Below are 23,387 nucleotides of genomic sequence, written 5' to 3'. Positions count from 1 at the left end.
CTTCTACACTTACACCGATTGGCCAGGAATGTAGACAATATAGTTATACCCACCTTCAGCTGAGAGTCCTTCTACACTTACACCAAATATTGGCCAGGAATGTAGACAATATAGTTATACCCACCTTTAGCTGAGAGTCCTTCTACACTTACACCAATATTGGCCAGGAATGTAGACAATATAGTTATACCCACCTTTAGCTGAGAGTCCTTCTACACTTACACCAAGATTGGCCAAGAATGTAAGACGACATAGTTATACCCACCTTTAGCTGAGAGTCCTTCTACACTTACACCAAGATTGGCAAGGAATGTAGACAACATAGTCATACCCACCTTTAGCTGAGAGTCCTTCTACACTTACACCAAGATTGGCTAGGAATGTAGACAATATAGTTATACCCACCTTTAGCTGAGAGTCCTTCTACACTTACACCAAGATTGGCCAGGAATGTAGACAATATAGTTATACCCACCTTTAGCTGAGAGTCCTTCTACACTTACACCAAGATTGGCCAGGAATGTAGACAATATAGCTATACCCACCTTTAGCTGAGAGTCCTTCTACACTTACACCAAGATTGGCCAGGAATGTAGACAATATAGTTATACCCACCTTTAGCTGAGAGTCCTTCTACACTTACACCAAGATTGGCCAGGAATGTAGACAATATAGTTATACCCACCTTTAGCTGAGAGTCCTTCTACACTTACTCCAAGATTGGCCAGGAATGTAGACAATATAGTTATACCCACCTTTAGCTGAGAGTCCTTCTACACTTACACCAAGATTGGCCAGGAATGTAGACAACATAGTTATACCCACCTTTAGCTGAGAGTCCTTCTACACTTACACCAAGATTGGCCAGGAATGTAGACAACATAGTTATACCCACCTTTAGCTTAGAGTCCTTCTACACTTACACCAAGATTGGCTAGGAATGTAGACAATATAGTTATACCCACCTTTAGCTGAGAGTCCTTCTACACTTACACCAAGATTGGCCAGGAATGTAGACAATATAGTTATACCCACCTTTAGCTGAGAGTCCTTCTACACTTACACCAAGATTGGCCAGGAATGTAGACAATATAGCTATACCCACCTTTAGCTGAGAGTCCTTCTACACTTACACCAAGATTGGCCAGGAATGTAGACAATATAGTTATACCCACCTTTAGCTGAGAGTCCTTCTACACTTACACCAAGATTGGCCAGGAATGTAGACAATATAGTTATACCCACCTTTAGCTGAGAGTCCTTCTACACTTACTCCAAGATTGGCCAGGAATGTAGACAATATAGTTATACCCACCTTTAGCTGAGAGTCCTTCTACACTTACACCAAGATTGGCCAGGAATGTAGACAACATAGTTATACCCACCTTTAGCTGAGAGTCCTTCTACACTTACACCAAGATTGGCCAGGAATGTAGACAACATAGTTATACCCACCTTTAGCTTAGAGTCCTTCTACACTTACACCAAGATTGGCCAGGAATGTAGACAATATAGTTATACCCACCTTTAGCTGAGAGTCCTTCTACACTTACACCAAGATTGGCCAGGAATGTAGACAATATAGTTATACCCACCTTTAGCTGAGAGTCCTTCTACACTTACACCAAGATTGGCCAGGAATGTTAGACAAGTGTTGATGTTCTCAACCTGGAATCACAAATAAATTATACTTTTAATACAATTGGAAGTTAAATGCACAAATAGATTAAGAATTATATAAAACAGTTATGGCATCTGATGAAAGCCTCATTATGTATAAAGCCGCAATCTAATTTGATTAACAGTTGTACTTAAAACCCAATGGTGAAATCTGTAAAGCTTCATATGTAAATTAAGACAGTACCAGTTTGGCTAATCCAAAGAAGGGTGCCAGGGTAGGATGATTACATAGGGGTGCTTACTTCCCAAATTCCATTATTTCTGTATTTCTCCCCCCTCTTTTCCCCAGATCTCATTTTCTTGCCCTCTATATTCATCATTAACAAAAGTTTATCATCACCCTTCATCAAAAGAACATGGACATTTTTTAATTTTGAAATTAAATAGCAACACTCACACTAACAAAAAAAACCAGAAGACTACAACATGAGCCTTGACGTCAACTACCAACCTCGGCTGGTCAAAACACAAGATATTGATATTGCTGAACAAACATGTAATAAGGGGATAAACATTTCCCATTCTGGGCTGGGAAAAAAGGGATGTGTGAGTGTAAAAGCTGTACATAATCTAATGTTCTAGACAACAAAATCCATCTTATTAGTGAGAACCTGAAGAAAATCCTGTCACAAATGGGTCAGTCAGAAAAAAATTACCATAAATGTTACTATTATGTAAGAAGGCATCATTAACACAAGATGTGTAAAATCTTAATGACAGAAGTTAATAGCCATCCACATCTGTCTGATGCAATTCTTAATTCTGACTTAATTACAGCAGCTTGTAAATTTGAGGTTTTGTCATATACTCTGATATACACTGTCATTAGAAAAACATGTAAATTCAACTTCTGTACCCTGGTACAAAATGTATATACATTCTACAACAGAGTTATAATTGAAGACAATACTGATGATACTTTATGTAATGAGATAAAATCTATACCATGTTGATACAAATAGGTATAACTAGATAAATAATAATTAATGTCTCAGTACAGTTCTATGATTTCAGTTGCATAAACTATAATACATATTTTTCTTGTTGTATAACTGACACTGAGGGGTGTCAAAATCGTTCAAATGAAAGACCGACTGTGGGCAATCCTAACACCCCAAGAAAATTATCTTTGAAACATATTTATCTTCCAGGTTAGAATGACCTAACAGTCAGGGGTGGATCCAGTCATTTTTAAAAGGGGTGGACGGTTCCAACTATACGTTGACTCCCTATTCAAATCAAATGCCTTGTTAAAAAAAAAGGGGTTCCAAACCCCTAATCCCTCCCCCTTGGATCCACCACTGACGTTTTAAAAGGAAATGACTAGGTATATAAAAAATATATATACTTCAGTGTGAACAAAAAACAATAAAGTAAAGTTTAAAATATAAATTTGGAATGTGTACATGAGACACAGATGATGGTGATAACATTTTGTTGTCAGGCAAACTTAAGTTACAGAGAAGAGCATGAAAAATTCAGAAATGTTTTAGTTTGTTATAACTATATAACAACAAAAGTAACTCGTTCAAAGTTCAAACTTGCATGGTCTGTGTTTGTGTTTTATGGTAATAAGCAGTGTGTAAAAGATTCATAACATTTGGTTGAAGCAAACTTGAAGAAAAAAAAATAAAATCAGCTTTCCGTTTGTATTAATGGGTATGAATTTAGAAAGGTAAAAAGTGACAACAGCCAATACAAACTTGATCTGAGTTTTGTGGTAATAAGCATTCTGTAAAAGTATCATAACATTTGAAACCGATATGTACGGACAGATGGACAAGGGTAAAACTTAATGTCCATCTCTGCTATGGCAGTTTATAAAATAAAATTTAATTTGCCTTTTTTTTTTTATAATTTATCATAAACATCAATAATTAAAATTGAGAATGAAATGGGAAATTTTTTAAAGAGACAAAATTGCTAATTACAAAGAAACAGAAAAAAGCCCAGGGTCAAATTGAGTGCCATTTTCTTCAAAAGCACCCAAAAATCACCCTGGTTTTGGATGGTGTTTGTATCTTTTTCCATTCTTCTATTATTGATCCCAATCTTTACAATGATGAATTTTTGTGAAAATGAGTTTTAGTCTTTCTCCATAAATAGTTTTTCCTTCTAACTTTTTAATGTTTATACTCTGTACTTGAGAAAACAGACTTAACTTTATAATACTGCACAATTCCAAAACAGAGAGAAACTTTTACACTTAATCTAATTTTATCTTTCTAATTTGATAAAAAAAAATATTGGAAATCCCAAAAGTGCAATTTCTACATATATTGGTAACTGAGAACCAATTTATTTGTAAATCAACTTGCATCTAAAATGTCAATATCATTAGAAAAAGTCCATAAATTTCTCTGATTTGTGTTAAAATAATGTAAAAGTCATGTTTTGTTGATAAATTTCTACTTTAAATGGACCCAAAACACCTTGTATTGATTTGGACATTTAACCCCAGACAAAAATAATTTACAAATTTCCTGAAGCATGTATATTTCAGGAAATGAAACTGAGGCTTAAGCAATAGATATTGACATATCTATATTTCTGTGCAGTCTAATGTCAACAAAAATCAGCTGATCAATCAAAAAGAAAATCTCCAAGAGGACTCAACTTGGACATCAATCAAAGAAAATCTATGAAAAGACACCACTTGCACATCAATCAGAAGAAAACCTATTAGAAGACACTCTTGTTCCCTTCAGATAACAGTTTGGACTGGCATACTGATGAAATCTTTGGTTGTTGATGAATTACAGATCAATTCTCCACAAACTTTTAATGGGTCCTAGTCTGGTCACTCAGACAATCATCTGAGATATGCCAAAACAAGGTTTATACATATAGTATACTATTTTTTTTCAAAACATTCTGACATTGTCAGTCACCAGTATCGATTAGAAAAATGAGTCTGCACCACAAAAAATTTCACCTGCTAGTCCGAAAAACCAATGTTCAGACATTTTTCTTATTAGTCAAAACAAAGTTTTGCAAAAACTAACTAGTCCAAATGAAATTTTACTAGTCTGGAGCAGCGGACTCAGTGGGTAACCTTGCAGATTGCAGTAGTCACTATGATGAAGTAACTCACTGTTTTAACTAATTGTTGCAGATACTATATTCTTGCTCTGATGAAAAATACAAGATTTGAAGGAAAGTTTTTTCTTCGTTGGTTTCATCAGATACAAAACAATACATAGAATAAGAATAAGAATAAGAATATTTATTATTCCAATCAAGGGCCCTTGATGGACAGCATAACATGTACACATAGAACAATACATCATGATTTGTAACAGAAAAACATTTTACATACATCTCCGATCTAAAATAGACATCCACATATTAGTATATACCTTAATCAGATAAGTTCAGATTTAAGGATAAGTTTTATCTGGTTATTTTTTTTGAAAGGTTACAGAAGGTGAAATATATCAGGTGATGTATATCAAAGTGATGACAGGTCACATGATAAGGTCAATATCTCTACATGTTAACTTGTAACTAAATATTTTGGTTTATTTGCAATTCTTGACTTTTTACAAATGTTTCAACACATGAAATCTATCAATAAAGTGATTTCTGACCTTTTAACAAGACAGACATGGAATGAAATGTTTTTTCAACCACCTTTTCTGTTATTTTAACATGGGGAAATAAGTATAGTTAGAGAATTCTGACCTCTAGGCAAATACAGACAGAGTGAAACTGTTTTTATAACCATCTTTTGTGTTTATTCTAACATGAGAAATAAGAAGTTAATATACTGAGTTAAGCGGCACTGTTGTTTTCTGATGAATCTAATTATTTCTCAAAGTGCAGAATTCACAGGACATTTCATAAAACAAATTATAAAGTGTACATTACTGTGGGCCAGGCTTTCTGAAAAAAATGTGAAAATTGACTGATTGATTTACAGGTGTTTAAAGTTACAAGATATCTAATCAATGCATTTGCAAAAAATATTTTGATGATAAATCCCTAGTGAAATAATGATTGCAAGTTAAAGTGATGCTGTCATATTTTTTAACTCATTAATAAAAACATGGCAATATATCCCAGGGAACAAAATGAAGATAATGACAGGTCACAAAGACATGACACAAAATCCCAATACACAAAACTTAAAGCAAAGGAACAACAGTTTTATTGCTGTTCTTCATTTCAAAGTTGTCCTGAGGTTTTTAACAAATTGCATAAATCCCTGCCGGACTGCATGAAATCTTTATTTTAATAGATTGCAAATATTTTCTCAATATATATAAACAAATTAAAAAATTGGTAATGTCAATATTAAAACTCACATCAAAATTACCCAGGTCTCCAAATTTACTACCTTTTTGTACCAGGTATTAGCAGGTAAAATATGATTCATTCTGTATTATGAGAATATAAAATAAATTTAAGAGACTGCAAATATTTATTCAACAGCTAATGTAAACAAACTGCAACTATATGCACAGTTATATGCATTTATTTAATGTTTCATAGCAATTTCATTATTGGAAGGTGAACTTCAGTAATTAAGTTTGTAAACTTTGGTAGCAGATGCATATTTAACTAAAGTCGATTCTGTCCTCAATCAAAAATCTTAAATCAACATAACACAAATATTATAAATATTAATAATGATTTATCCATGTATATACTGCAGTGCATGTGAAAGGATAAATATGTTTTGGCTATGAAATTAAACCTGGCAAATGAAAAATATTTTCGATTTTTTATTGGCACAATTCAAGTCTTCGATCATTAAAGGATTCAACACATCCCTCTAACATAATATAGTCTTTGTTAATGAAACAAAGCAAATGTGTTCTATCGATTTTTAATGAAAATAACCGTTTTTCTCTAAGCAACTAATAACCAGCAAGGACACAAGATTTCCAAATGATAATGCTGGACTAAATTGAAATTAGTTGTTATCTGAAGGAAATTGTTTAAATTAATTATTTCGGCTGCATTTATACAAATTAGAAATTCTTTGCATTCTACATGAAAGCTCTAATTAGTAATCTGTTTTCAACAAAAAGATTGGAAATGTTGCTTTTACTGCCAAAATCAATGAATCAGCAATTATTAAGTTTTACAGAAAAATATTTCATTTATGTTTACAAATTATTTTGACAGTTTTGATTTTTGTTTAATGAAATTTACATCATTTCTAATGATATTCCTGTAAAAGGGACTTTAATTCTGTCAATCAGAATCATCAATAAAAGTTGTTAATTATCACTTTGTTATCTTCAATTGACAGTTTAATTAAATTACATGGCAAAAAATGGTTTTAAGTGTTGTTTTTTCAATAAATTAAGAGTGTACTGTGTACAAATTTATTTTAATTTTATGTACTTAATAATACACCTACACTGAATTTTAATGATCATAGAGTGTCGCTGAGTGGTTAAAATTTTTAGGCATTGTAAACTTTATAAAACAAACTTCTCTTGGAGGAGGACTTTGTGTGTAATATAGCAAAAGTTCATTGGCATACGAAAAAAATCTGAAAAAAAAAAACCCCAACAAATTCTTATTTTTTCAGTGATACTGACTGGATTCACTATTATTCGTTGGATACACATTTTCGTGGGTTTCGTGGTTCCGTCACAGGTGAACCACAAATTCTAATATTCAACAAAATACAAATTTCTATTAGGTTGTACGCAGACTTTGGCAGAACCACGAAATCAAATATACACGGAAAGGCAAGTTTTCCGCAATACACGAAAATTGGTACCAACGAAAATACATGAATCCACATGTGGTATTTGAAAATATATACATAAAAGGAAAGATAATTCTAATACTTTTAAATTATGCTTGAAAAGAGAAACGTAAAAAATGTTCATCAATTCTTAGAGGGAATATTAGATTAATCCTATATTCTGTGATGTATCCTCACTAAAGAAATTTTTACTCTATGAAATCCTCCAATGATTCACAAATATTATATCCTCCCGTCTATAAAAACTCTACTTCTTTCATCAAAATTTGTAATTTGCACACCCCCTTTCTAGTAAAAACATCTTCCATGAATCACCAATAATATACAGCTTTCTCATTTGTTATTAATTAGCAAAGAAGTTATATGTTACGAAAAAATCCAATATAATTTTGTCTCCCATCTGTAAAAGATATATACTGATGAAACAGACTACACATAATAGTTGTATGGATATTTGCAGAACTTGTTAATTCAGACAATATCAAATTGTAAGTCAGAGAGGAGCTTTGCCAGACTTATCGAAGATCTCTCGGCACCATTTCACCGAAGATGTTCCTAATTGTCACAATGAATCATGGGAAAATGAATCATTTGTAAATATTGAAAGTTTGTATCAGAAATCCCTTATAACTTTATGATGAATTAAAGAAATGTCCAAAAGTCAAGATGAAAAATTGCACACGACTTTCTACGGTCAATTATAAAAGATCAACAAAGCAGAGATATCGGTATGATTAATTTTTCTGCAAGAGAAAGTTCTGATTAAAATCAGGTCATCTTTAAGATGAAATTGCAGCAACCTATTATTTGTCATACAGACGAACTAATTTTACAGCAAATTTTTGGATATCAGAATTATTGACTTTTTAAAATATAAAGTTCAAGGTCATCATATGACAAAATTGCCATTTACCCCTTTATACCTCTCACTACTAAGCTGTCTATTGGGTTGCTGACTTATTGACATATACTAACTTTTAAGTATGAAGTAATTGCAGCAGAAAATCCACATGTATTGTTATTTTTTTTTCTCCTACATTTGTTGTAAAACATCTAACTTGAAAATGAACATAAATTCTAGAAATCAGTTAAGATATTTCTGCCCAGACAGATTCAATTAAAAAAGTATAAGGTTTTTGAGACCAGAAAAGGCTAATGTACCTTTTATTTGTGACACTTTTGAGTATATAAATGTCATCTGATGTTATTAAGTCTAGACATAAACCAATGTGATCTTCATATTAAGTTCCCTTTTCCTCATTAGATAAAAAGACTGCATCAGAAAATGTCAATTATACAAATTGTACAAATTAACTCCTTTCCTTCATAGAAATGGACTTTAAAAGAGATTGCCACATTAAGATAAAAAGGGTAAATTTTCTAAGAGACCATTAATTAGGATTTTGTGCTAGAAATTACTGTAGAAATTATGTGAATATGTCAAACTTTACTGCATCTTCTCTTAAAAGAAAACATTAAATAGCAACAAAAAGTAGCCAGACTTATGATTGAGCCTCAACAAATGGAAGTTTTTAACGACCTTGACTGGCTCTACAGAGATTGAGCCTCAACAAATGGAAGTTTTTAATGATCTTGACTGGCTCTACAGAGATTGAGCCTCAACAAATGGAAGTTTTAAACGACCTTGACTGGCTCTACAGAGATTGAGCCTCAACAAATGGAAGTTTTAAACGACCTTGACTGGTACTCCAGAGATTGAGCCTAAACAAATGGAAGTTTTTAACGACCTTGACTGGCACTTCAGAGATTGAGCCTCAACAAATGGAAGTTTTTAACGACCTTGACTGGCTCTACAGAGATTGAGCCTCAACAAATGGAAGTTTTTAACGACCTTGACTGGTACTCCAGAGATTGAGCCTCAACAAATGGAAGTTTTTAACGACCTTGACTGGTACTCCAGAGATTGAGCCTCAACAAATGGAAGATTTTTAACAACCTTGACTGGTACTCCAGAGATTGAGCCTCAACAAATGGAAGTTTTTAACGACCTTGACTGGTACTCCAGAGATTGAGCCTCAACAAATGGAAGTTTTTAACGACCTTGACTGGTACTCCAGAGATTGAGCCTCAACAAATGGAAGTTTTTAACGACCTTGACTGGTACTTCAGAGATTGAGCCTCAACAAATGGAAGTTTTAAACGACCTTGACTGGCTCTACAGAGATTGAGCCTCAACAAATGGAAGTTTTAAACGACCTTGACTGGTACTCCAGAGATTGAGCCTCAACAAATGGAAGTTTTTAACGACCTTGACTGGTACTCCAGAGATTGAGCCTCAACAAATGGAAGTTTTTAACGACCTTGACTGGTACTCCAGAGATAGAGCTTCAACAAATAGAAGTTTATAATGACCTTGACTGGTACTCCAGAGATTGAGCCTCAACAAATAGAAGTTTATAATGACCTTGACTGGCTCTACAGAGATTGAGCCTCAACAAATAGAAGTTTATAATGACCTTGACTGGCTCTACAGAGATTGAGCCTCAACAAACAGAAGTTTAAAATGACCATGACTGGCTCTACAGAGATTGAGCCTCAACAAATGTAAGTTTTTAACGACCTTGACTGGTACTCCAGAGATTGAGCCTCAACAAACAGAAGTTTAAAATGACCTTGACTGGCTCTACAGAGATTGAGCCTCAACAAACAGAAGTTTAAAATGACCTTGACTGGCTCTACAGAGATTAAGCCTCAACAAATTGAAGTTTATAACGACCTTGACTGGCACTCCAGAGATTGATCTCTAACCTACTTTCTAAGTCACCTTTTTGTCAAGCTGTCAAGTTATGTAACCTATGCATTTTAGTCCATAGGACATTCGAGGGAAAGTGAAGTTAGAGTAGGTAACATTATGGTTGGCAAGACATATCTATATATCATTGTGAGCGTATCTGCTTGTATAAATTTAGAGGAATATTAAAATGGTGCCCCTGTTGAATGCAGATATGAAAGAATAGACCCATTCTCAAACTTTTATGTAAATTACAATTCAATTTTTTTTTTATTTATCTTTGGTCATTACATGACTAGATATTTTCCCTATCCAACCATTTGCTGCAGATAAGACAAGATTCTGAAGCCATGAAGACATCAAAAGAAATTACAAGTTTCTGAGGAAGCTGGGTGTTAAAGGTTGGCTTACAGACTTGAATCATTTCTATTAAGTATTTACTGAGATAATTAAATCAGATATTATTTTCTTTGGGAATAATTGAATAAAACTTTTTACATGTGTTAGCTCTGCAGCAGTGAATATTAGGACTTCGAGAAATAAGTTTATTGCATGTAAAATGACCATTAAATCAATGTTTGGGGTTATATTAGGATTGCTGGGCAACAACAGAGTTATTCTAAGAGAAGGTAGGCTGCAGTTTTAAAGAAACTTGCAAGTTTTGAAAATCTAATGGACTATTTCTTTCACATTGCATACCATGAAGCTTAGCACAATTGAACTTGAAGCATGGCAGACTCAAATTCAGATTGAACTATGAAAAAAAAGCCAAAGTTTCACTTTAATAAACTGTTAACACAGCCATAATTGTCTCACCTATTTTTTATTTTGCTACTGCAAATGTTGAAATCATAATAACATTACTTTAACATGAAAGTTTAACATGTACCTATGTCACGCTTTTTGACTCCATCAAGGAAAGATAAAAACTACTTTAATTCTCAACCTTAATTGCTGAAGTGCAAAAACATATAAATAAATTAATAGTACCTGACTTTGGACAGACACTTGAAAAATGGCAGACCAAAACTAGATTCTAATCAATCAAACATATTCATAAAAAGTCTAAAAGTACATTTCTTCTCTTACATAAGTTTTGACTAATTTAATTTGCTACTGTAAAAAAAACTTGCCAGATAAGGAGTAGGATCTGTTAATAATTACCCTTCCAGACCACCTGAGATCACCCCTAGTTTTTGGTGAGGTTTGTGTTGTTTATTATTTTTTTGTTGGTCGGTCTAAATTTTCTCATTAAGCCATCATCAGTCTTGCAACTAAGCCCGAGAAATCACATCAAAATGATGTTGGGCTTATCATCTGCACCACTTAAAAAAACACCATAATTTCAAATTAAACTGTCACTCCAATTAAAATTTGTTAGATGACAGGAAGCACATGTTATTTTATCCTGATCCACAAGTGGTAATTGTTGCATAAATGGATTAATAGTAAATACACAGCACTGCCTCCCACTTTTTTGAGAGGTTTTATATAAAAATTACCCTCCTTTTTATAACATACTATATAAAAATGCATTTACGTTTGATAACTATATATTGATTTGGGGTATGTATGATCTTCATTTCATATATGAATATGCTATTCAGAATCTTAAATTATAAATAGTCTATGTTATTATACTAAATTAAACTAATATATGAATTAATATGAAAGTTCACATTCAAAATAAGTTCCAAATGCCTCCCCCCCCTTTTCATGGGAAAAATTTGGTTTATTATTTAGGGAATCACTGATGACTAGAGCGGCCCCCTATTAGGTCAGTCAGCCCCCCCCCCCTTTTACAAAAAGTTCTGGATCTGCTCCTGACTTTAGGTGTTGAACGTTATGTTACATGTATATTAAAATTGGTACATTTTTTAGGCCAGAATGGCACACCCCTACCATAAAAATATTGAGGTATCATTTAGTATCAATGGGATTTATCCCCTAGATGAGAAAAGACCTAATTGTTCTTCTTATATTCTGTTCTTTTTCTTCTTCTTAACATCTTTTGACAATCTATCAATACATGCATTAAGAGGGTGTGGTTGAGCTCTCATAGTATTTTAGTAACAACAAATTAATGTATATGTAATGAACTTAATTAAGCTGTTGAAATTTACTGAAATTTACCATATTAAAGATTCAAAGCTTAAATATAACATATAAAACTATGAAAAATAGTACGTTATTCAAAACTCGTGCTTCTTCTTTTTCATATCTGATGAGGTAATGTGTAGATGTAAAACTAAATCAGAATATTTACTTTTTACTTTTGTAATTTCTTAACTTGAGGGTTTATCAAAAATTTACACACTCAGTTTTTGTTTTAAACATCTGTTTTATGTTATATCATCTGTCCCCTAATCAGTAGTGGATGACATATTTATATCTCTACTTAACCATTTTATAATTGAGAGAAGATATGAAATTTTCACTCTGAAGGGCTTAGTTGGAAGACTGATCATCATACCTTGTCATTATTTTACTTATAAATTCTCGATCACTAGGGTCTCAACTTTAGCCTCAGAATTTTGCTAAAAAAGCTGTTTAATCATATATGTAACCCTCAAAATAATTTTAATTTACTCCAGTGGCGGATCCAGGGGGGGGGTTCCCTTTTTTGGACGATCAATGCATTTGAAAGGGAGCATATAGTTGGAACCCCCCCCCCTTTTTACTCTGGGTTGGGACCCCCCCCCCCCCCCCCTTTTTAAAATGGCTGGATCCGCCACTGCATTCAGACATTTATTTAAAGGTCACAAACAGGAAAACATTTAGGAAGACCAAGACTAAATACATACAGAGAATAAGACATTTTAAAACCTTACAGAAGATATTAAAAGAGACTTGCAGATGTTGTCATATTCTTAATAAACAGCTGTATTGATGGAGACCTCTGACAGCTGAGGACTTAAATATCCAATAAAAGTGTGTACTTCAAAATATAAAAAAAATCTTTACATCGGAAATTATAAGGACACAGAAATCCCGTAATATTAAACTTTTTTTTTCAAGAAATGTAACAATATCTTGAAAAAAATTACAAAAAAATCAGAGATAAAGCTAATGAGGGTCTGGAAGGGGTTTACAATATGGAGAATAATATTGGGACCTAAATGAATAAACAAAAATCAGCAAAACAATTTACAGTATTTAAGGAATACAAAAATTATAAAGCTCCCCTCCCCAAACTTTACCCTCACTGATTACTTGATAGGTTGGGTAGCTGTATCCTTGACATTAAACTTGCACCTCCTTTTAATCACTCAATTTCATAACAACTTTTGAAAAAGATGCTATCAAGGGAGACAATCAATCATACAAATATTGAATTCTCTTCTTCAAATTGAAACAAGTTACCATATGAACCTTTTTAAATTAAAATAAAAGATAAAACTCTTAATTCCCATCTTCAACAAAATAATTAGGAAAACCAAAATTAAGATAATTAACAGACTTTGATGAGAACCTGTATGATTTTAATTAGCATTATAAAACGTTTGATATATTCCATGAAATAAAATACTGCCAACATAGGATGCAATTAAAGTCTTCATTACAGAGATCAAAACAACTAATACAAAGTAAACCATTGAAACTAGAAGTATCTGTATCTTCAAAAGATGCTGCAATTTATCAGTCCTGTAAATTGGCAAGCTTGTCATTATTTAACATGTTAGTACATATAAAAAAGAAGAAGTGGTATGATTGCAAATGAGACAACTCTCCACAAGAGACCAAAATGACACAGAAATTAACAACTATAGGTCACCGTACATCCTTCAACAATGAGCATAGTCAACATGTTCATTAGAATGAAAGTTTGGGATAAATGTAAATGAGACATCATTCCAACAATCCAGCAACATAAAAACATTATGTATATGAGACCCAAACTCCAGCTAAAAATTTCCAAATCTCCAGTTGTGGCTTGACAACTCTGTCACATGTCTGACATACACTTATGAAAATGAATGTTGCCATTGCATGTTCAGTGACAATAACCATCGTATTACAAGGAATGATTGACTATACCCATGTGATAAACAATTCATCATACTTCTATATTTACTAATGGTAAGATAGGCCTATCTTCTGTTTATAATAATCTTAGCTTTGTAATGAAGCATCCTACCATCAAAATTCTTAAAGATGTTTTATCATCTGAGACACCAGATAAGGAAATTTGTAGTCATAACAGCAATCAGCTTACATCAAGTGGTTGAAAAGAAAATGATTTCTGAATGCCTTGTAACAACCTTCACCTTTGTTAAGGTCACATGTTCTGAAAACTTTAAAACTTAAAATTTCTGGTTTTTTTTTCAAATTTTCTCATTTCATTTTTGCATTCTTGCATTTTTCAAAATCATTAGGTACATAAGATAAACATTTATGTCGATATCTAAAAGTTCCCAAGTATTGCACTTTTTGTCTGCAGCTATAATGCTATGGATGAACTCTGCAATTGTGAAAGATTTTTGAATGTGACAAGAAAAAGGTCAACCAAATTAATCATTCATTAATATTAAAACAATTGGAGCATGTAATCACTGATTCTATCTGAAAGACAGTTGATTGGTGATATTTAAAATATCGGAACATTTAAGGTATTTTCCAATGCAACATAATGGAGACCTTGAATCCATGTCTTCTCAAACTCTCCAGATTAATCAGCTTAATGAACCATCATTTGACTTGTATCTAATTTCCTTGTAAATTACACCCTATGATATTTACATGATTATAATGATAGATTTCACTCCTGTGAGGAAATTTCTACGAAATCCTGTGAGAGACATGCCTGCACTTTAAATTCTGATGGATTCTACTGTTTTGACACTTTTAGCCATCTCGTTCACGGTCATACTGAAGTGGACACTTTACCATCGCCAGATGGACGCGACCATTGTCAAGTCAAAAGGTCAGAAGGAAGGAAAAGTGACGAACAATCAATTCTAAAGTGTACTTCTATTAGAGAACTAGTCATACCAAGAATCGGAAAAATTGAGTCATGCCACTATTGATTTTAAATATATCTTGATTAAGAAGTAAATTTTGTAAAACATTCTTCCCTAGGGTTCATTTTTCTCTCAAAATAAAATTTGACAATTGAGTTAAAGTCAAATTAGATATTCCGAACTCTGTAAATCACGGATGTTTATCTTCCTCTGGGTTCTGTTTGGAAAAGGATATAATTTCAATGAGAATTTTATTGGATTTATTCTGAAATTTGTTACTAAATTAGTCAAACATCAGAGATAAAAGACAAAAAATTACTATATATATCATTAATGTGACCAATAAAAAATAACTGCCCTATTAGGTTAAAATGTATAACAAATGCCTACTTCTGAAGTTCTACATCAAAAATTATATAATTATTAGAAAAAAAATGTTAGTACCCTGAGGCAGCATCAAATACAACATTCTGAAACTATTTTTTTGCATTTAAACAAGTGAGCTGTTTTGAATAGAAAATGACCTTATGCAAGTCACAGCAGCATGTGCACTGTTTTAAAGGCACAGCAGCATGTGCACTGTTTTAAAGGCACAGCAGCATGTACACTGTTTTAAAGTCACAGCAGCATGTGCACTGTTTTAAAGTCACAGCAGCATGTACACTGTTTTAAAGGCACAGCAGCATGTGCACTGTTTTAAAGTCACAGCAGCATGTACACTGTTTTAAAGGCACAGCAGCATGTACACTGTTTTAAAGGCACAGCAGCATGTACACTGTTTTAAAGTCACAGCAGCATGTGCACTGTTTTAAAGTCACAGCAGCATGTACACTGTTTTAAAGGCACAGCAGCATGTACACTGTTTTAAAGGCACAGCAGCATGTGCACTGTTTTAAAGGCACAGCAGCATGTACACTGTTTTAAAGGCACAGCAGCATGTACACTGTTTTAAAGGCACAGCAGCATGTACACTGTTTTAAAGGCACAGCAGCATGTGCACTGTTTTAAAGGCACAGCAGCATGTACACTGTTTTAAAGGCACAGCAGCATGTACACTGTTTTAAAGGCACAGCAGCATGTACACTGTTTTAAAGGCACAGCAGCATGTGCACTGTTTTAAAGGCACAGCAGCATGTGCACTGTTTTAAAGTCACAGCAGCATGTGCACTGTTTTAAAGTCACAGCAGCATGTGCACTGTTTTAAAGGCACAGCAGCATGTACACTGTTTTAAAGGCACAGCAGCATGTACACTGTTTTAAAGGCACAGCAGCATGTGCACTGTTTTAAAGTCACAGCAGCATGTACACTGTTTTAAAGGCACAGCAGCATGTGCACTGTTTTAAAGGCACAGCAGCATGTGCACTGTTTTAAAGTCACAGCAGCATGTACACTGTTTTAAAGTCACAGCAGCATGTACACTGTTTTAAAGGCACAGCAGCATGTACACTGTTTTAAAGGCACAGCAGCATGTGCACTGTTTTAAAGGCACAGCAGCATGTACACTGTTTTAAAGTCACAGCAGCATGTACACTGTTTTAAAGTCACAGCAGCATGTGCACTGTTTTAAAGTCACAGCAGCATGTGCACTGTTTTAAAGGCACAGCAGCATGTGCACTGTTTTAAAGGCACAGCAGCATGTACACTGTTTTAAAGGCACAGCAGCATGTGCACTGTTTTAAAGGCACAGCAGCATGTACACTGTTTTAAAGGCACAGCAGCATGTACACTGTTTTAAAGGCACAGCAGCATGTGCACTGTTTTAAAGTACACTGTTTTAAAGGCACAGCAGCATGTGCACTGTTTTAAAGGCACAGCAGCATCACACGGTGCATGCTTTAAGACTTTAATTGATTTTGATTGAATTTCTGTCTGTTTTTTCAGGGTTCTCATATTGACAGATTTTTATAACTGTTTTCAACTCAAAATAAGTTAAAGAGAAGTATTGATATTAATGTTTAAATATCTTACTCAGCTCTACTGTTTAGCTCATCAATCATTATCGTTATAAAAGAGTGGGCTGCATATATTCTAAATCACAGTAACCCAGAATGACACAAATAAACATAATTATCTCAAGAGGTCAATTCAATTTCAAATCATAGTTATCTCCCTTAATTTCGGGTCTAAAAGTATGAAACTGAGGCTTCTCAATCATCATGGGAAACATGTAACATGCTTTTCTTGGTTAAGATCTAACTTAATATATCATGCTTGACAGATGCTTGAAATATTTAAGTTATGTAATGCTAACTTTTTCAGCCCCCCAATTAAAAAAAAAAATAAAATTCCCAACAACCTAAGATATCCTATGCTTTAAAACTGAAATATTTTGTGAAACATGGTGAACGAAATGACATATTATAGTGACATCTTGTATGATCAGTCTATCTCTAATGAGTGTATATAAAACATTGACCTTGCAGTTTTTTTTTACTTTTGTCTGGTTCAGTGGTTGGGTTGCTGTGTTATTGAGGTTTCAATATATATAAGCCGTAACCTCTATTTATTCTTATCTAAATAAAATGTAGTACCTAATTTTCAATACTATTTGATATTAAATTCATACATGTCTAAATTGTAGATGATAAAAAAATACATTCATTTAATCCCAATCATTAAATTTTTTTTAATGAACATCAAATTGTTTGCAACCTACATTTCAAAACAAACAAAAATAACAACAAACATGAGGATCTTACCTGCCTTCCAGACACAAGTAACAGAATCGTGATGCCTACTAATCGTGATTACAGGTGTTATAGTAATACTTTACTTTGTTTACAATCAATGAGGAAGACAGATGTTACGATTCCACAACTGGAAATCAATTTCATTTTTTTCTTGCGCATCAGTAATTAAGTTAAAAGGCATATAAAAAATGAAAATTGTCAATTGTCATATGGCTTTTATTGCAAAATAATCATCACATTTTAGATCAGAATGAAAAACGTTGAAATAGAAAATCAACAGAAAAACTATAATTATCAAATTATGGCCTCCCTCTGGGGCCTCTGTAGAAAGCTGAGTGACAGCTGGAATACATTAATACTACAATAAAACTTTCAGACAAAAATGTGAATCCAAAATTTTTCAAATATTGAATAATTACCCCAAACAAATTCTAAATTTTATATTGAACAATACGGGGCTTAAAATCCCCCTTTTTTGCCCAGCCACCCTTTTAGAAAATGGCTAGATTCGCCCCTGAATCCTGCTTGTAGCAAAGTGCATTCGACTCTGATTAAATTGACAAGAAATGCCAGTCTACTACCATTAAAGGTTGATAGCTCTCTCTACCCTATATCTTTATCAATAAAAACTGGCCACTGTGATATTGGCCAAGAGTGCAAAAAGGTGGTGTTAAGCATCAAAAACATACAAACAATACAGGGTTGATAATCAAAGTGTTACACCCAAAACAAGTAAAGTTTTTACCTTTTAAAACTATTACCACCTTTATACTTTAATCTTTAGGTTCAAGCACTTTAAAAAGACAACTGACTAAGGAATGAAAGAAAGCACAGTCATCAAATATAAATATCAAAGATGAAAGGGTGGTACACAACGCCTTTGTCATGCCACACGACTGACTCTATGCTCTTTTTAAACTTAATAAATAAATAGGATCGAAAAACAGCTGTTCACATTATCAACACCAGGTTAACTGTACTTCCTTAAATTTTAATTATCACCAGGTGAGTAGAGATATTGACATGGTCATGTGACCTTGAATAAATGGACCCAACACCTTGCACAAATGAAATGGGTTTATCAATAACGTGATCCCAGTTTCCTATGAAGTTAATCAAAGATTTATAAATATTCAATTGTTACATGCAGCTTTACAATTTCTAATCCATATTTAATAATTATTGATGATTGATAACTGTTTCTATAGAAACAACAGGTAAATCAATATTTTTTTTCAAAATAATTCATAAAGTCAAGGCCAAACTGTATTTTGCAGTATTATAAACCATATTTAAAAATTCTGTAAAAAGAACAATAAAAATTTATTATTTTTTTAATGTGACTAATATTGTTGTACTTTTCAAAAGCAATAAAAGAACAGAGTTTTAATGTCCCAATTTTTTACATTGTTGATTATATTTTATCTATCCAAAGTATAAGGACAATAACTTATATTGTTGTTTTTTAAAACTTTTTATAAATGATCCTACTGTAATAAATAAATGAAGGCTTCACAACAAACGCAATGTTATTTCCATATAATCAATATTTCAAAGGGACATAACTCTTTTTAAAATAATTGATCAGCACTAGTTTAAGAACTAATGTCAAAGACATTGCTGATATAAACCAATGCTATTATTTTCATAAAATTCTGGGGAATCTGAATTCTATACATCAGAGTGCAAACAATGCAATTTTCCATATCATCCTTATTTCTAAGGGACATAACTCTTTCAAATATATTTTATTATTGTATTATAACCTATATATATGAATTACCATTTGAGCTGTATTCTTTGGTTTAGACTTTATTTCCCTGATTTTTTCATTTGCTGGAAAGAGAAAAAAAAAGACAGAATTTTAAAATATACGTTATCAACAAATCCAGAAAGAATAGACATGATCAAAGTTGGTAGTTTTGGTGTTTTATAAAACCTTTGTTTAATGATGTACTGTGGATTCATTAATATTCGTTCCAAGGATACTAATTTTCCTGGATTTCCTGGATACAAGCACAACACAATTTAAATGTTAAGTCATTAAAAATTTTCTGAAGGATTGTATGAAAACTTTGCCAAAACCATGAAATTTAATATCCTCAAATATGTAAGTTTTCCTCAATCCCTTTAAAATAAATGAACCCACAGTATTGAAGTTTTCATGTGAAGATGGCTGTCATGTGAAGAATTCCTCAATGGTCTTTCCTCAACCATGGGATAATGTTCAACCTCAGAGACTACTCCAACAATGGTTTGATATCTGACAGCATTTTTGTTATTGTGTGTGTGTGGGGGGAGGGGGTTCAAGCTGACATCATAGCAATCTCAAACAAGTGCCATTATCTTTGGTATTAAATTCCTGTATTAACTTTCTTGGAATAAGGGGATGATAGCAGATTTTTTTGTAAAAGTCTTGGGAAAATTTTATATGACCTTGTTCTTTTAGACCCTTTTCAAATATTATTCCCACAAAATATAATCATGAATCTTTTTTTCTGTAAACTTTTCACTCTCAGATATTCCTCCTGATTCCAAAGAGTAAATGGAGAAAAATACTACAGACAAAACAACTATAATTGATTAAATTACCCGGTAAGTAGAAAATGAAGATTAAATTTTATTCTCTGAAGTAATAATTATAAACCTATAGATATAAAGTGTCCGCTTCACACCGATTCAATTGTCTGACCAAATCATAGAATACACAGAAAATATTTCTCACGATTGACTCCTAAGCGATTCATTGTGCGACTAAATAATTCATTAGAGAGTTATTGTCTGTACTGGTGCCAAGCATAATACATGATAAATTACTGTTTATACTGTATAACCCAACAAGGATACAGCCTACTTACTAGCAGTGAATTAAAATCTAATTACAATTCCGAACATTTAATCAGTTATCATAAATAGTTTCTCTAGTCAATTGATTCACATTTTGTTATCAATGTTCCTTTAATCATGTTATTTTGTATGATATGGGTTTACTCATTGTTGAGGGTCCTATACACTATGATAGTGATTATTAAATGAGCCTAATGTACAGTAGGTATTAGAACTGAGAACTATATCTTCTTTTTTAGAATTTCAACTAACATCATAAACAACAAGTTATTTCCTCCATAATGACGCCTTTTGCGCCACCCCCTTTACTCCATAATGATGCCTTGCGACGCCTGTGTAGTGCCTCAGTTGAAACATATTACCTAGGATAAAACTTCATCAGACTTAAAAAAATATTGTATGTAATATGAAAAGGATATTCATGAGAACATCTGACTGGAATTTCATTGATGAAAAATTTGTTTTCGCAATGCATTAATACTTTAAACCTTATGATTATTTTTCATTGAAAAAATCCTATGCGAATCAAGTATGTAAAAAATTTTTGTTAGGTATTTCTCAGTGAAAATAGTTTAAAATTTGAACCTAGATAATACAGTTGATTTATTACTTACACTACAGATCGCTAGATTAAAAAAAGTTGCAAGAAACGGAGAAAAATAGGGCTTGAACTATTTGAGTTAGTCTAAAGAAACTTGTGCATTTATATTCTCTATCCTGATTAATACGCAACACTTTGTCACTCAATTTATGATATTGTTGGCCTAGAAATCCCATTATAAGCTGCTATACTTATTCTTAACCAAATCTTTTAAATGCATACCTGTCAACTGACCCGTATTCTGCGGGTGTGACCCGAGATTTTCACAATTCTGAGGGATCACCCGGAACACCCGCCGGGTCATTGAAATAACCCGGGAATTCCAAAAATGACCCGATTTCGCAATTCTTCCATGAACAGGAAGTTCATCTAGCTATGTAAACTGTCAAATTAAGTGACCCATTAAGTGCATGGCTTCACTTGACAGCTTTGGTGTCAAACACACTGTTAATTAACACCAATTACCTTAGCTTTAGGTCGTAAATAAATTGCACCATTGGTTTACAAACTGAACTAGAGTTACTTCCCCTTATTTGTCACCATTCAAAATTATTCCCTATATTTACGTTTTATGGGTGAAAAAGATTAAATCATAAAAATATAAAATTCAAATACATATTGAAAAATAACTTTTTCATTATTTTTATACCTTTATACAATTTGTTAAACAAGAATGTGTCCAAAGTACACGAATGCCCCACTCGCACTATCATTTGCCATGTTCAATGGACTGCGAAATTGGATAAACAAGAATGTGTCCTCAGTACACGAATGCCCCACTCGCACATCATTTTCTATGTTCAGTGGACCGTGAAATTGGGGTAAAAATCTCTAATTTGGCATTAAAATTAGAAAGATCATATCATAGGGAACATGTGTATCAAGTTTGAAGTCGATTGGACTTCAACTTCATCAAAAACTACCTTGACTAAAAACTTTAACCTGAAGCGGGACAGACGGACGAATGAACGAACGAACGGACGAACGAACGGACGGACGAACGGATGCACAGACCAGAAAACCTAATGCCCCTCTACTATCGTAGGTGGGGCATAAAAATATAATTAGGCATTAAAATTAAAAAGATAATATCATAGGGAACATGTGTACTAAGTTTCAAGTTGATTGGACTTCAACTTCATTAAAAACTACCTTGACCAAAAACTTTAACCTGAAACATGCACTTTCAGTTTCTATGTTCAGTGGACCATGAAATTGGGGTCAACAGTTTAATTTGGCTTTAATATTAGAAAGATCATATCATAAGGAACATGTGTACTAAGTTTCAAGTTGATTGGACTTCAACTTCATCAAAAACTACCTTGACCAAAAACTTTAACCTGAAGCGGGACAGACGGACGAACGAACAGACGAATGAACTAACAGACAGACAGACAGACGGACGAACGGACGCACAGACCAGAAAACATAATGCCCCTCTACTATTGTAGGTGGGGCATAAAAAAGTTGAAAATTATTTTTTACATTTATACTTCCTTTAACTGTATTACTATATTTTATCATAGTCTAATTTCCTTGTTAAATGAAAAATATTATGGTTAAATATATATATAATGAAAAATATTATGGTTAAAGATTACATAGTCAATAGTCTCAAACATTTAAGAATTACATTAAATTCTAGTGTTTGATGATTGTAGTATTTTTTCTCAAAAAGTAAAGCACATAAGACTGAGTTACACAAATTTAAAAATATCTTTAAAGTGCAATGAAATAATAATTAATCAGATTTAAAATGACTTAACAAAGTGAACATGCATTGATGTTTTGGTATCTTTGATATACATTAAAAGAAAATGTACTATAAATACTGAAATTCAGCTCGAAAAAGTTTGTACGCGTTATGACCTGAGATTTGATTCTTCAATGCAGGCCATGACCTGCATTTTCATCGTCACAGGTTGACAGGTATGTAAATGAGAGATTTCAGACCAATTAAAAACCTTATTAGATCATAATTCTTGGCAATTCACTCTTATTTATACAAGATATTCATTATCCTTTAAAAAAAAATGTCCCCATAATTGGATAGAAAGAAAAGCTAAATTATAACTAATAACATCTAGTGTTCTGTTTGTATATCATATTTATTATCAGTAAATTAAT

General features: G+C 32.9%; 1 protein-coding gene across 30 annotated transcripts in view; it reads right to left on the bottom strand.

Annotated features, from left to right (window-relative positions):
- LOC139492042 (neuron navigator 2-like) overlaps positions 1-23,387 on the bottom strand; it is a 322,278-nt gene that overhangs the window by 131,693 nt on the left and 167,198 nt on the right. For all 30 annotated transcript variants that reach the window (XM_071280132.1, XM_071280142.1, XM_071280137.1 and 27 more), the window contains 2 exons: positions 19,596-19,648; positions 1,596-1,668 (listed from right to left, as the gene is read on the bottom strand). In XM_071280132.1, the coding sequence (XP_071136233.1) occupies positions 1,596-1,668; positions 19,596-19,648 (126 nt within the window). The remainder of the gene's footprint in view (positions 1-1,595; positions 1,669-19,595; positions 19,649-23,387) is intronic.

The sequence above is a fragment of the Mytilus edulis genome, chromosome 10 (assembly GCF_963676685.1).
Source record: "Mytilus edulis chromosome 10, xbMytEdul2.2, whole genome shotgun sequence".
NCBI classification, from domain to species: Eukaryota; Metazoa; Mollusca; class Bivalvia; order Mytilida; family Mytilidae; genus Mytilus; species Mytilus edulis.
This window is presented reverse-complemented; position numbering and strand designations above follow the sequence as displayed.